Below are 14,408 nucleotides of genomic sequence, written 5' to 3'. Positions count from 1 at the left end.
AGCAGGCAAAAAGAAAGACCCTTTTGATGCCTGTCTTTATATAGGCTGCCACAAGAAGGTGGATTTAAGATGGGTCTTCGGACCTCAAGGAATTCAATTAACTAAAAATTCCCTCCCTAAGGTCCCCAGTGACTTGAGTTTTTAGTTAATTCTGGATGTGGTCAAGTTGACAACCAAGAATAGCCATCACAACAATACGAATTCATTGCCAGGCACACTGCAAATCCTCTCTGGTCTCCTCCAGATTTTGTTCTAGACCAATATGGATGGGTAGCCCAAGACCACAATGGTGGTCAACAATGTCAACAACGGTTAATGTGGTCCATCCTTTTTCATTTCTAAAACTGCCACAGACATACTTTCTCGTACGCTTTCTCGTATGCCTTTTCGTCCACTGAAGTGTCAGTATCTGAATTCTTCAGGGGCACGGTCTCTCTGTGTTTGCTTTTCTCTTAACCCTTTCCTCTCTTTACTGTCTCCATGCATTTCCTCTTCTGCCTCTAGGTCTCTCTAGAGCTCTGGCTCTTTTCACCGAAGCCTTTTCTGCCATGAGCTTTATCTAGCCTGGCTGGTGGCTGACAGGACTAAAGAAATACAATTCCTACTCTCCTCGATGTAGTCAGTCTTTTTTCCATTTCCAAAATTCCCACATACAACTTTTTCACATGCCCTTTCATTCCAATGAATGTCAATATATGTATTTTTCAGATGAACAGAATAAAGTCCCTAAGAACCATTTGACTTGCCCAGACTCTGTTATGCAGACACAGTATAAAGAGAACCAGGCTTACTACCTCCTTCTCCCATGCTGTTTGCATTTTACCATTTCTGTGAATTCATCATAATACATAAACATGTTCAACTCATACCAAGGCAACTCATTAAAGTATTTCTCCCTGCTGAGAAAAAGGTACATTATAAAAAGACAATGCTTGTCTGTTCCTTTGGAACATAATGATAATTTCCTTACATAATTATTCCTCTAGGAAGGGGAACTAAATAGAGGGTCAAATGGTCTTGCCAGATGTGAGTTTCCCAGTTTCCTTTATAGTCCTTCAGCAGTCTGCTATCTTAGAATGACAGCAGTAGCTGAATGCTGAAATCAAGAAAAAGAGAGGCTGCAGCAGGCTCTAGCTGCTACCTCCTTGGCTTTTTTTTCTTTTGAGATGGTCAAACTATTTTAATTAGCCCATCCCTGTAGATGTCACTAGGTCTTAAGACGAAGCCTTCTAAGACACTTCTCACTAACATTTTCCTTCTCCATTCATCTGAATTTTGCCAATGGTGCTCAATTGTGATCAATGCTAACCAGATGCTGACATAACCCAGCTAAAATCAATACTCATGATATTTTGCCTTAGAACAATATCAATGTGAAATAATAAACATAGCCCATCAAGGTATATTCAAAGTAATATTTTTTCTACTCAAGTTGCTTAGTAACTCTGAACGGGAGTTTCTTGATAAACACGTTTCGGAACCTTTAGATATTGCTCATTCCTTTCAAAGGCTGGCAGCTCTGGTCCAGCCAAGAGAAGAATTAAAGAGGGTACTGCATCCAATGTTGACTTGCACATAGCTCTGCTCCTGTTTTCTGTTTAGGACTCAGCTGAGAGAGCCTGTGCTGAATGATGAGCTCCCAGGCCGCATCATCACTGGGAAAGTGTTGATCAAGCCCAGCATCAAGGAGGTGAAAGAAAACTCTGTCGTCTTTAACAATACACCGAAGGAGGAGCCTATTGACGTCATCGTCTTTGCCACTGGATACTCCTTTGCGTTCCCCTTCCTCGATGAATCAATAGTGAAAGTTGAGGATGGCCAGGCATCACTGTACAAGTACATCTTCCCGGCACATCTGCCAAAACCAACTCTGGCCGTGATTGGCCTCATCAAACCCCTGGGTTCCATGATACCCACAGGAGAGACACAAGCTCGATGGGTTGTTCAGGTCCTGAAAGGTAACCATGTGAGAACTATCTGGGTACATTTATTAAGTGGTTGTTTGCCATGAGAATCTTAATAGTGGTAGTTAGAACTGGAATTCATTCAATACGAATTATTCTGGCACAGTGACATGTCATCATCATAGCACAAATGATAAGCCGGGGGTTTAAAAGGCATGTGCCTCCCTGTTATTTTGATCGAATAGACTGGTTCAACAAAAATTAAAGTTTCCGTCAATTAAGTGACATGAGTCAATCAAACCAGCTGTGAGGTTCTGTCACATTAAGAAGTTAGTGAGGTGGCCAAATACTCACCTTGTCAGCAGCATTAACATTAAATGCCCAGAGCACACCACCAGTCAGCTCAGGTGGCTGAGACCTTTGTAGCAGGACAGGTAAGTAGCTGGGTACCAGAAAGATGAAAGGCAAGCAATGAGGAAGAAGCCATAGCCATCACCCAAAGCCTAGAGCTGAAGTTAGATCTCATGGTCATGACGCGATTGTTTTCTAGGTGCGACTACATTACCACCCCCGAGTGTCATGATGAAAGAAGTCAATGAACGGAAGAAGAACAAGCATAGCGGGTGAGTGAATTAATGTATCCTTTGTGAATGATGGTGAAATTGATGAAACAGTAAAGTGGAGATGAGCGATCTCTACACTGCAAAGAGACAAGTCTGAGACGGAAGAAAAACTTAAGAGAGCCTGGGTAAGGAGAGAGGGGGCAGACAGTTAAATTGAGGCATTTTTAAAAGTCCCTAGAACCATCTAGAGTTTGGGGCCTAGTCCTAGCATAAGGAACTCTCACAGACCAGGTTCATTATCCCACATCTTATCCACGATCTGCAGGCAGACCATATGCTTCCTGTGAGTGTCCATTTACTCAACAACAGGTCTGTACTGGCTTTATTACTTCATCTGAGTTGCGACTCTAAAGCAAGAGAAAGTCGACATTGCCCTATGGGACAGACCCACTGACCTAGTTTTTCATTTTCATTTTCAAATAGTTGTCGAAAATAAAGATTCCGCAGTTTTTGCTAGTTAGATAAAATTTAAGCCAGGGTAACTGTAGGTGACTTTGTTGCTATGTGGGCGTGCTCATCTGTCAATGGCTGCCTCTGTGTTACCACGGAGACATCCCAAAGTAGACACAGAAGCCCTCTAATGGCCCTGAAAGCTGTTAACATTCCTAGTGGGCCTTCTCAAGACCCGATTGCGCTGGACTTTTCATGCCCACTCAAAGACCAAATGGAAGGGAAGGGACACGGGCAACAAAGAAGAGACGCCTGGCATCATCCACGATGGCTCCCCAGCAGCAAAAAATACCTCTGACTTTATCTGCTTCACTGTCTGACAAGCAGTCTTCACTTAAATGTTTAACGGATTCTAGGTGGGGGGGGGGTGATTAAAGGGGAAAGAATTTCAAAACAAGAGCTAGGGTGCTAACTCAGTTTGCAAAGTGCCTGCCTTTCCAATGTGAAAATCTGGTTCAGTCCCCAGAAAGCTCTCCTTGCTGGCAAACGCTTGCAATCTCAGGACTAAGAAAGCAGACTCACCAGGCTCACTGCCTAACCTACTTGGCAATTACCAGGATGATGAAAGATTCTGTTTTAAAAAGAGGAGGGAGGTCAGGAAACAATACCTCGTGCTGCTCTCTTGCATCTGCACACGTGCACATATGCTGATATGCACCTTCTTATACAAATGCAACTGTGTGTGTGTGTGTGTGTACACACCAACATGCACACTGTGTATACATACACTAACAAATTAGCCAATTTTATTGGCTCACACCTGTAGTCCCAGTGATTCAGAGACTGCTGTAGGAGGATTGCAGAGAGTCTAAGTCCAATCTGGGATATATGCACTGAAACTCTGGCCAGTCTGGAATAAAGAATAGAGTTCTTTTTTTTTTTTAATTGCTCCACTTTGATAACTTCCTTATCTTATTTATAGAGTCTCAAATTTCAAACGCTGCTCTAGGTTTAAGAATTAAAGTCCAAATTAATAAGAGCGTTATAGATGTTTCTTCTCTTAAAAGGGGTTACAGTGTGTATGTGTGTGTGTGTGTGTGTGTGTGTGTGTGTGCGCGTGCGCGCGCATGCTCACGCACGCGCGCACCTTCTGCATGCAGAACTTCAGAAGCCACAGAGAGCATCAGATTCCCTGGGGAGTTATGAGCTCTCATGTGGGTGCTGGGAACCAAACTTGGGTCCTCTACAAGAGCAGTAAAAACTCTTAGCTGCTGAGCCATCTCTCTAGCCCCTAATGAGTTTTGTTTTTTTTTTTACCTTCATCCTCAGCCTAGAATATAGTCTTGTCTTATCAGACTCTGGTATAATGGATAAATACTTAGAACTAGTAGATAAAGTAGAATCTTCTTATCACAAAAGTCACCCAGTGATTCTAACACTAACAGCAGCAGTACGAGAATATCTGTGACTTTTTGGGGCTCATCTTATTGCACAAATGAAGAAACCATTAAGATTGAAGAAAGAATGAAGGCAAGTACAGTGACTCATAAATGTAATCTCAGAAGGAGGGAACCTGGGCAGGAAGAGTGCACTGAGTGAGAGGCCAGCCTGGGCTATGGTTTGAGACCCTATCCCAAACAAGCACAAAAAAAGTAGAAAGAGAGCCTTGTAGACGCGCATGGACATAATGGAAAACACAGCAAGCCATTCCCAATCTGTCAGTCGGGAGTTTGTTTGGACAGAGACTGTGTTGACATTTTCCAGGATTATTATCATTGTTACTGTTGTTCCTTCTCTTCCCATGCTTCCTATTGGAAAGATTTGGCTTGTGCTACTGCAAGGCTTTGCAATCCGATTACATAACGTACATAGATGACCTCCTGACCTCGATCAACGCAAAACCGGACCTGCGGGCCATGCTACTGACTGACCCACGCCTGGCTCTGAGCATCTTCTTCGGCCCATGCACACCTTACCATTTCCGCCTGACTGGTCCAGGAAAGTGGGAAGGAGCCAGAAAGGCCATCTTGACCCAGTGGGACCGAACAGTGAACGTCACCAAAACTCGAACCGTACAAGAAACCCCATCTACCTTTGAAACTTTGCTTAAACTCTTTAGTTTTCTGGCTTTGCTTGTGGCTGTTTTCTTTATTTTCCTGTAAGTGAAAGATCTAACTGGCTTTCCAAATGTGTGGAGTATAACCTTCCAACTTCTCTAATGTAACAATTTCACCTTCGTAATTGTAAACCACGTCCAGAGACACCCAACCCCTACCTCTCCCCAACTCACCTCATTGGCACCTTCATTGCTGGGTCTCTTGCTAGTCCATCAGGTTTAGTGCAAGAAAATAATGTCCAGCAATTCTGTTCACTTAAAATGTTGGAAGGATCCAGGCCCCCTTTCAGGAAGAATCTGCCCCCAGAGAGGACTCTGAGCATTCTTTCAATCTAAAAAACTGCTTTCCCTAGATCTTAATGAAAAGCCCAACTTCGCGGAATATTGGTCTGCACTAAAATAGTTCTCTGTGTATTAGTTGACTACAAATAAAATGGAAGAAACTACGTGTACCCAAGTGGTCTTCTGTACTCGTTTTTTTGTGGGCTGGGAGTAAAGAAAGGAGGATGTGGATAGCTACGAATGAAGTCTAAAGTTGGTAAGATGGGTGAGTCCCAAAGAGTTCTCAAGGGAGTAGTGTAGGTAGGACTCCTGCTCCAACTGTCCCTTACCATGTTGCTTTAGGAGGTAATGAGGCCTGCCTTTTCTTATGAGTAAACCCAATTCACCAGAATTCATTGGGAAAAGAACAGAGTCAAGATATCTTTAATAGGAAAGAAAAAGAGAAACCATTGAGGTTTAATCTGTCGATATATATTGTAATGATAATTGCTGACTCCCGAGGCCCCATTGCTCCCAGGACTGAGAGAATCTGCACTTACAATGTGATCCTAATCATTGATTTTAAACTATTGGTTAAATAAAGATGCCAACAACCAATAGCTGGGCAGAAGAGACATAGGCAGGGCTTGGGGTTCCGGAGCTTGAGGTTGGAGAAGGACATGAGAGAAGGAAGAAGTAGAAGAAAGAAGATACCATGTGTTCAGAATCTTAAAATAATGGCCGTGCGGGTTACCTAACTGGAGTTAAGAGCAGCCCAGACAAAACATGGCAATTTATATAGTGGGATTGATTATTGGCCGAAAATTAGACAAAATAGCATAAAGGATAGATGTCTTCCAAGATCTAGTGCTGATTAAGGCTAATTTTTTATGCTATGTAATAATCACTACTTTTATTTGTCTCCTCCATAGAACATAAGAACCCCAAGTACAGAAGTCTGTCTTACTTTTTGCATGCCATAATCCCAGTCCCAAGCACATAACCAGGTCTGTAGGAGATGTCTCATTACCAAAAGTTAACATGGAGACCAGATGTTGCTACTCTGAATAATTTATAACATCCTCATTATAGGAAAATTTTCAATGGAATTTTTTTCCCTTATGTTCTGGTCAATTTGCTCAGAATCATCTTCCTTCCAAGACCTTAGTCTTTCTGGAGGTGAGGGCTGAACTGCAGTTCTTAGTTTACTCTTCCACTCTTACACTATTCTGACAGTATTGTATGTGTCTGTCTTTAACACATCATCTTCAAAATGTAAAGAAATAGATGACAGATGATAGATGGAGATGGTAGATAGATGAAAGAGAATTGATAGATAATAAATTAGTAGATAGACAGATGGAAATGATAGATATAGATAGATAGATAGATAGATAGATAGATAGATAGATAGATAGATAGATAGATATAGATAGATAGGATGGTAAATATATAGATTACAGTTACATAGCTGATAGATACAAGGAGACACAGGTTCAAAGAGCCTAGGTGTGTATATAGCCACTAGGCTAGAGGTAGGGGCTAGCAAGATAGCTCAGAGGGTACAGGAGCTTACAGTACATGCCTGACAATCTAGGTTGTCATCCTATTTACTGAAGAGTTTAAACTAGTTCATCTGAAACATATATAGAGATTCTAGATGGGACCTCACAGAGAAACCACACATACAAAACGAGGCTTACCTGGGAAGTGTCTTGCTTACTTCTTATAATGACTATGCATGCTGAAGAGACTGGAGACTGGGTTTTATAACCCAGGTTGACTGCATGGAATTAATCAATAGGGTGCTACCGAGTTAATGTCCACTGCCTGCTACTACATCTCTGGTCTCTTGCTCTTCTGGTTTGATCCCTGACACAGACCTATACCTCCCCCTACTCAGGATCTCCAAGGCACCCAGTTTATGTCACTGCCCACTGGCTTCAATAGCTCCTAAAACTCCCACCTCTACAGTGCTCCAGGTCGCTCATTGCAACCTTCCTTATGTCCTGCCATGACCTAATGGTATCCACGCAATACTATCCCATGCTTGTAAGTCATATCACAGCTCAGAATATCCCAGAAATCCTCCCTAACCAACCTATGCAAGCTCATTTTTTTCTCTTAGACTTAAGTTTTGTTTTCATCTTTCCTTTGTGCCTATTATACTTGTTAAATTATCTATTATTAATTTGTTTGCTTTTTTATTAAATGACATTTTTAATTATTATTAAAAATTTATACATTTTTACAATGTACTTGGTATCTGCCTACCTTCCTACTAACTCCCTCTAGTGTTTCCTCATTGACTATTTCCTAAATTCTTGTCTTTTTTTGTTTTCTGGTTTTTTGTTTTGTTTTGTTTTGTTTTTTTATTAACTTGAGTATTTCTTATTTACATTTCGAGTGTTATTCCCTTTCCCGGTTTCCGGGCAAACATCCCCCTTATCCCTGATTAAGGCTAATTATAAATATAAAAAGTGTGTCTCTTTTTTTCTGGGAACTGAACAGAAGAGTAGAAACCCTGGGTTATGATGAAATATTTTTCCACAACAAGAAACCAAAGTAAATCATCTCAGAAGCTATATTTGACCAAACTAGTTCCTCTGGCAGTCCAGTAGGATGAAAGTGTGTGGCCCTGTCAAGACACGCTTGGGTGCCTGTACCTCATTGATAGGCTTAGATATGGACTCCCCACCCCAACCCCTAAGAGAGGTTCAGAGATGAGAAAACTAAGGAACTCTAGAATCAGGCAAGAGTGAGTTCTGAGGCTAAATAAAATAGAGATCATTTCATTGTAATCTGCCCTGCGAGCTCCCAGGATTGTTTCTAACAATCCCAGGATATTCCTCCTGACCTGTTCCACTTGGTAGCAGGTACTCATGGTAGAAACCTGTCTCCACGGAGAACAACCTAGATTGCTTCTGAGATGCCCTGTGGTGAAGCTGACATTTTAGCATCCAATAATCTAACGAGGAGCAGAGAGGTGATGATTAGTGGCCAGCATGAGACAGGGCCAGACGGACTCCCCAGGTCACAGTGGCAAAACTTTGTTGTGAGGTATTCAGTCTCTTGTGGTGATTTTATAGGTTCTGAACTTGTTTATAAAGTATCCTCTGAGCAAACCCTGTTGGATTAGTCTCCAATTGAGATGTCCATTTCCTGCATCAATGCTCTTGGTCTTTCCACACACACCTGACTTTGGAGGGATGCTTAGAGAAGCAAACTCAAATCTTCTGATCATGGGCTCTGCCACCTCCTACTATGTGATGTTGAGCAAGTTGCTTACTATTCCTAAGCCAGCATGGTCTATATAGCCAGTTCAAGGTCAGCTAGAGTTACGGAGTAAGACCCTATCTACAAAAATCATTCAATAAATAAATAAATAAATAGATAGATAGATAGATAGATAGATAGATAGATAGATAGATAGATAAATAGATAGATAGATAAATAACTTCTGCTATATCTGACAAAGGTGGATGAGTCTTAGGACATTATGCTAACTGAAATAAACCTGTCATAGGAGGACAAGTACTGTATGGTTCTTCTTCCACGAAGCAACTATAATTTTCTAATGTATAAAAGCAGAGAGCACAATGGTAGTTGCTAGAAGGTGAACACGCGAGAGAACAGTTGTCATACAATGGGTATGAAGTTTCAATTATGTAAGAGAAAAACACCTAGGATAAATCTGATGTAAATAATACCTACAGTTACTGATCCTATGCTTGTCACTGAAGAATTAAGATAGTGAGTCTCACATTGCACTGTGTGCCTTCCTCTGCACAAAGATATTCGGTAAATGAAGAGTGGGTGAGGAAACTGTCGGAGGCGACGGATGTCATTGTCCTCATGGCTTCGTGGGGGTATTCCAATGTTCAGATCCAGCCAAATGCTTACATTCGATATGTGCAGCTTTTTATCAGTCAGGTTTCATTCAAGCTACTATTAAAGTGCTTATATTCTGGTACAGAACAACTGGCCCAGTAAAGGAAGCCAACTATACTGCCTGCAGCTTTCCTTAATGTGCCCAACGCCTTGTAATACTGAACTCAACGATGAAATAGATGTACACACATTCTCTATACAAGCCAATTCCAACATTCCATTAAGACACTGCGTAGAAATTTTGAAAGTACGCAACACACTGTTGACTATGCGTGAGCTTTCTCAAGGCACTAACAGTGGTGCAGTAGGGTTGCTTGTTCTTAAGAGGCACACTGAAATGTCCTGGTACCATCCTGAGGTTGGCAGATTGCTTTTAAGTGGTTTAGAAAATAGCTGTGTTTCTGTGTGGGGGAGACACTGAGAGTCCAGGGGAGAAAATGCATCCAAAGGTTTATAAAGTTGAGCTTGGTGGCTCATGTTGGTAACACTAGCACTCTGAAGGGTGAGCAAAAAGGATGCAGAGTAAGTTCCAGGTCATCGTGGGCCTCATAGCAAGAACCTGTACTGGGGCAAGAATTTAATTAGTTTAGTCTTGAGAACACGAGTGAGGGATACATTTGTATCTGTTGATGAAAACCGTTTAACCTTTCTCAATATTTTTGAAAGAGTTAATCTGTTACTCAGAAACCATTCCATATTAAAACCTGGACTTGTGACCTCTACTGAAAAGAGGAGCCTAGCTCACAGTGGTGCACACGACTAGCCCAGGCATTCACACAAGGAAAGAGGATTCCAACCCCTTCAGGCTAGCCTGGGCTATACTGCAAGGGGCAGTCTGAGTCTAAAGCCTCAGCATACTGGGTTCCTGTCCCCAAATGACAGCAATTTAGCTAAGCTGAGGAGACCACTGGGATACCCAGTCAGGTCTTATCCAACCACCCTTACTCATGTTGCCTTCCTGACTCCTCCAGGTGCTTGCATTTCTGACTTCTGGTTCCGAAAATGGTCAATGGTGAGAAGCATCCATCAGCAACAACAAACTTACATGGGCCACCATCTCTGTGGTAGCTTCTAAGCATTGGGAGGAAATAAACACAAGTCCTGGCTTCTCGGTATTAACTACTGCTCTACTTCCTCTGTTGCTCTTCCTGCCCACAGATGAATGTGTCTCGAGACAAACAATTTTTTTTAATGTTCTCTATTACAGATTACCAGCACCCTCTGCTGACCCAAGCTGGGAGACATTACCACTTGAATGCCTTGTGAATCCTGAAAATCAGAACTATACTTCTAGGGATAGAGAAGACTAGAAGAATGTGGTGGTCTGAACTATGCTCTTCCTGTTTGACAGCTCTTAGAATGGACAGTTCAAGAGACCGGGTGGGGTACTACGGTGTCTGTCACTAAGAAGGCTCTGAGCTTGGCTCCCTCTAAAGATGACAAGGACAGTTTATCAGTGCTTTGCACATGCCAACCAGCCTAGGCTACCCACTGAGCTCCAGGCTAGTGAGAGACTCTGTCTTGGGGGAGTGGGGATGAGGTATGGCTTGCACTAGAAAACTGGAAAATTTGGATAAGGACCATGAGTGTCATGAATGACACCCAAGGCTGTCCTCTGCCTTTCAAATGAACTTACACATGTGAATACACGTGGAACACAGTGTGTGTTAAGTGGAGAGGCACATGCCTGTAATCCCAACCTTAGGAAGCTGAAACCAGAAGCCAGAATAAGTAGATAACAGTGTCTCTAAATAATCCTTTAAATGGATAATAACGTATCTTCATGACAGAGCCCCCACCTGGCAGGTCTGAGGCCCTGGGTTCAATATCCAGGATCACAAAAAGAAAAGCTTTTGGAGTGGTGAAGACTTGCCTATGAGAACTTGACCTCTGCAAAGGATCTCCTTCGTCCTCCTCCATAAAAGTCCCAATTCCTACTTCGTGAATGTGAAATGCCCAGGAGGTTATACAACCCCTGCAATCTTCCGTAGGTGTGGTGTTTGAATAAAATGGTCACCCTAGGCTCATATATTTGGGTGTTCATTCATCAGGGAGTGGCCCTACCTGGGAAGGATTGGGAGGTATGATCTTGGAGAAAGTTGGTCCCTAGGTGTGAGCTCTGAGGTTTCAAAGGCTTAACACAGGCCCACTGCCCCACTCTCTCTTTCTGCTGCCTGTAGATCCAGATGTAGAATTCTCAGCTACTGTTCCAGGACCATGTCTGCCTGTCCATGCTCCCCACCATGATGACAATGGACCAAATCTCTGTAAGCAATCCCCAGTTAGGTGTTTTCTTTTATAAGAGTGGCCATGACCGTGGTGTCTCTTCGCTGGCCAAAACCACAGTGGTGTGCTTTGACTGCTCCACTGACCTCTGCCAGTCTATGGGGGGGAAAGCAAGACCTATAAGAGACTGCTGCTTAGGGAAGAAGCACCCTGACAGCTCCCTGATTCAAGATGACCAGGAAACTATCCCAACAAACACATTTTGGATTAAAAAAAGACAAAGTATTTTTACCTAGATCCACTTATCCTGCAACCCTTTAGACAGGAGCAATAGATTGTGCCAGCATTCGGACCCAAGGGCGCGCTGACTTTATAGGACTTCTTCATGCTCACTTTCGTGTCAGGGTCCCTCCATGCAGCTTAAAATCTTTCGCTTTGTCTCCAGATGTTACTGTTCTTGTAACCAAATACGGCTCCCATCCCATCAAGGGCAGCCAAGAAATAAAAGAATGGGAAAAGGCTTTATTAGCTGTGGGAGGTAAGGAGAACACGGAAGTTATTACAAAGCAATGTCCTCCTCCAGTAAAGGAAATGAGGATTTTATCCAAAGTGTCTAGGTAGATTCATGTAGGAAAGCATGTCAATGGCCAGCCCATTCCCAGGCATGTTCAGTTCAAACCGTTTGCTTCTGAATATATGAAGCTGAAGGCCATGCCTCAACAAGGGAAAGTCTTGGGTAGTAACACTTCGGGTCACGATTAGCTTACATCGTGAAGATGTAAGGGATACCTTGCATTCTTGCTTTTCTCACATAGGATTTAGTAGCAGCCAGGACCTGGTACTTAGTGAATTAATAGAGTTTGCCCCCAAGGGTGTTTTCTCCATTAGAAATTAACAGGGTTTGTTGTTTCTTTGGTTTTTGGGTTGTTGGTCTGCCAGTGAGTCTCAGTCATCTCTGGACCCATACTCAGCTCAGCCCCTGCACCAAGGGGTCCACAGGGAACACTAGTGGATAAATTCCTTTGCCCCTGTTCGACTCCACTCTCACACTGTCCACTTTACCAATTCAAGTAGCAACCACCTCCCTTGTGTCATTTCAAAGACAGAGCACAGCAGAAATCTGACAGAGAGACCTTCATTTGGTGGTCTAGCAATTCAAGTGCTCTTCTTTGTGGCAGCCATTTGTTCCTGGTTAAAAGCCATCCGTGCCTCCTTCTCACCTCAAGGGCATCTACAGTTATGTTTGCCCACTTGCTTCCACACTCAACCGCTAAACGTAACTCTGTGAGATTGCGTTTCTAGAAGGTATGGAGGGCAGGAGGGGACGTGTGATCAGAGAATGGACACCAAGTAAACAGTCTTGTGTTCAGCCACTTGTTTAACACACAGTCCTTTGGTGTGGAGTCTTTTCTTTCATCCCTTTCTGCTTTTCTCTGTGCTTTATAAGTCAGGGTCTTGCTATGTAGCTGTGTCTGGCTTGGTACTAGCTATGTAAACTGGTCTCAAATGCCCTACGGTCCTTTAACTTCAGACTACTGAGTACAAGGGGTGCGGGTTAATGCACCACAGGATTTTTTTTCTCATGCAAATAATACATCCTAGAGTGTTTTACTAGTCTTCTTTGGGTCCAAAGGTTTGTCAGGATCAAAGTCCAAACCCTGTTTGCTGCCTCCGAGGTCCGGCCACCAGACCTCACTCTAAGCTAAGAAACTTGCAAATGAACTCAGCTGAAAGGGAAGAGGTGCAGATTTGAAGATGCACAGTGAGCCAGGTACAGAGATTAACACACACACACACACACACACACACACACACACACACACACACACACACACACCGTGACCTCCAACCTCACGAGGAGCTGAAGAGCACTAGGTTTGGGACAGAAAGCCTTGAGATATCCATCACTGCTACCAGTGGAGTCTGGGAGGTCTGAGGACTCGGACCTTCTCCCTGATTCGTTTTCTCAGTAAACCTGCTTCGTTTCTGTTCCTGGTGCTTCTACCCTGGTTGTAAGGCAAGTTGCAAAGCTGCAGGGACAGACTCCCCGAGCCCACCTAATGATGCAACAGTAAACTGAGCAGAAGGAAAAAGAGAGCCTAGCGAGAGGACAGGATCTGAGGACACCTCAAGTCCTCAACTCAGCACACACCCATGCTGGCTCGAGCCCCAGAAGTGCAGCTGTGGGCAGACTCTGCCTCTCAGAGTGGTGCAGATATCAGCAGTGAGGAAACTCGTGCTAGGCTCCTCTTGCTGGACCAGTGGGCACAATACACATGCTGTCCCACTTCCCAAGGCAAATAACACTGTGATAAGCAATGCATTCACACAGAAATCACACAGGTAATTTTGCCTGCAACCCAGGGATGGAGGTATATGATAGTATTTCAGCCCTGGGGAAGTTCGCGTAGAAGGATGGGAAACCTGAAAAGCACAAAAGCCATAGAGCACATAGAGAATCCCTGTCTCAAAAAGAAGAAAGAGGAGAACTTTGGAGAAATTAGGCTCTTAATCCCAAACGACAGCGTTTAGCTAAGCTGAGCAGACCACTGGGATTCCCAGTCAGGTCTTAACTGACCATCTTTACTCAAGTTGCCTTCCTGACTCCTCCAGGTGCTTGCATTTCTGACTTTCATTCAGAAAATGGTTAATGGTGACAAACGTCCCTCAGCAACAACAAACCTACATGGGCCACCATCAGTGTGGTGGCTTTCAAGTATTGAGAGGAAATAAACACAAGCCCTGGCTCCTCCTCGGTGTTAACTATTGCTCTGCTTCCTCAGTTGTTCTTCCTGTGACACAGCATTAGAAAACACCAAGCATGTGTGGCCTCCCTCTCTCCCTCTCTCCCCTCTCTCCCTGTCTCCCCTCTCCCCCTCTCCCTTTCTCCCTCTCTTCCTCCCTCTCTCTTTCTCCTTCTTATGTTGGTTTAAGAGGCAAACAGTCATTCTTCAAAGGGCCCCATGCTCCAGTCAATGAACCTATTATCAACCACAC

At 43.4% G+C, this 14,408-nt stretch overlaps 1 protein-coding gene across 4 annotated transcripts in view; it reads left to right on the top strand.

The window, feature by feature from the left end:
• The window catches only part of Fmo1 (flavin containing dimethylaniline monoxygenase 1), a 32,140-nt gene extending 26,655 nt beyond the window's left edge, over positions 1-5,485 (top strand). For 3 of the 4 annotated variants that reach the window (XM_087580061.1, XM_087580062.1, XM_087580063.1), the window contains 3 exons: positions 1,603-1,958; positions 2,455-2,527; positions 4,737-5,485. In XM_087580061.1, the coding sequence (XP_087436187.1) occupies positions 1,603-1,958; positions 2,455-2,527; positions 4,737-5,079 (772 nt within the window). In that variant the 3' untranslated portion in view covers positions 5,080-5,485. 4 annotated transcript variants of the gene reach the window in all.
• Positions 5,486-14,408: the final 8,923 nt, after the last annotated feature.

The sequence above is a fragment of the Rattus norvegicus genome, chromosome 13 (genome assembly GCF_021556685.1).
Source record: "Rattus norvegicus strain SHRSP/BbbUtx chromosome 13, alternate assembly SHRSP_T2T, whole genome shotgun sequence".
Lineage (NCBI taxonomy): Eukaryota > Metazoa > Chordata > Mammalia > Rodentia > Muridae > Rattus > Rattus norvegicus.
The sequence above is the reverse complement of the archived record's forward strand: the minus strand, read 5'-3'. Positions and strand labels throughout refer to the sequence as shown.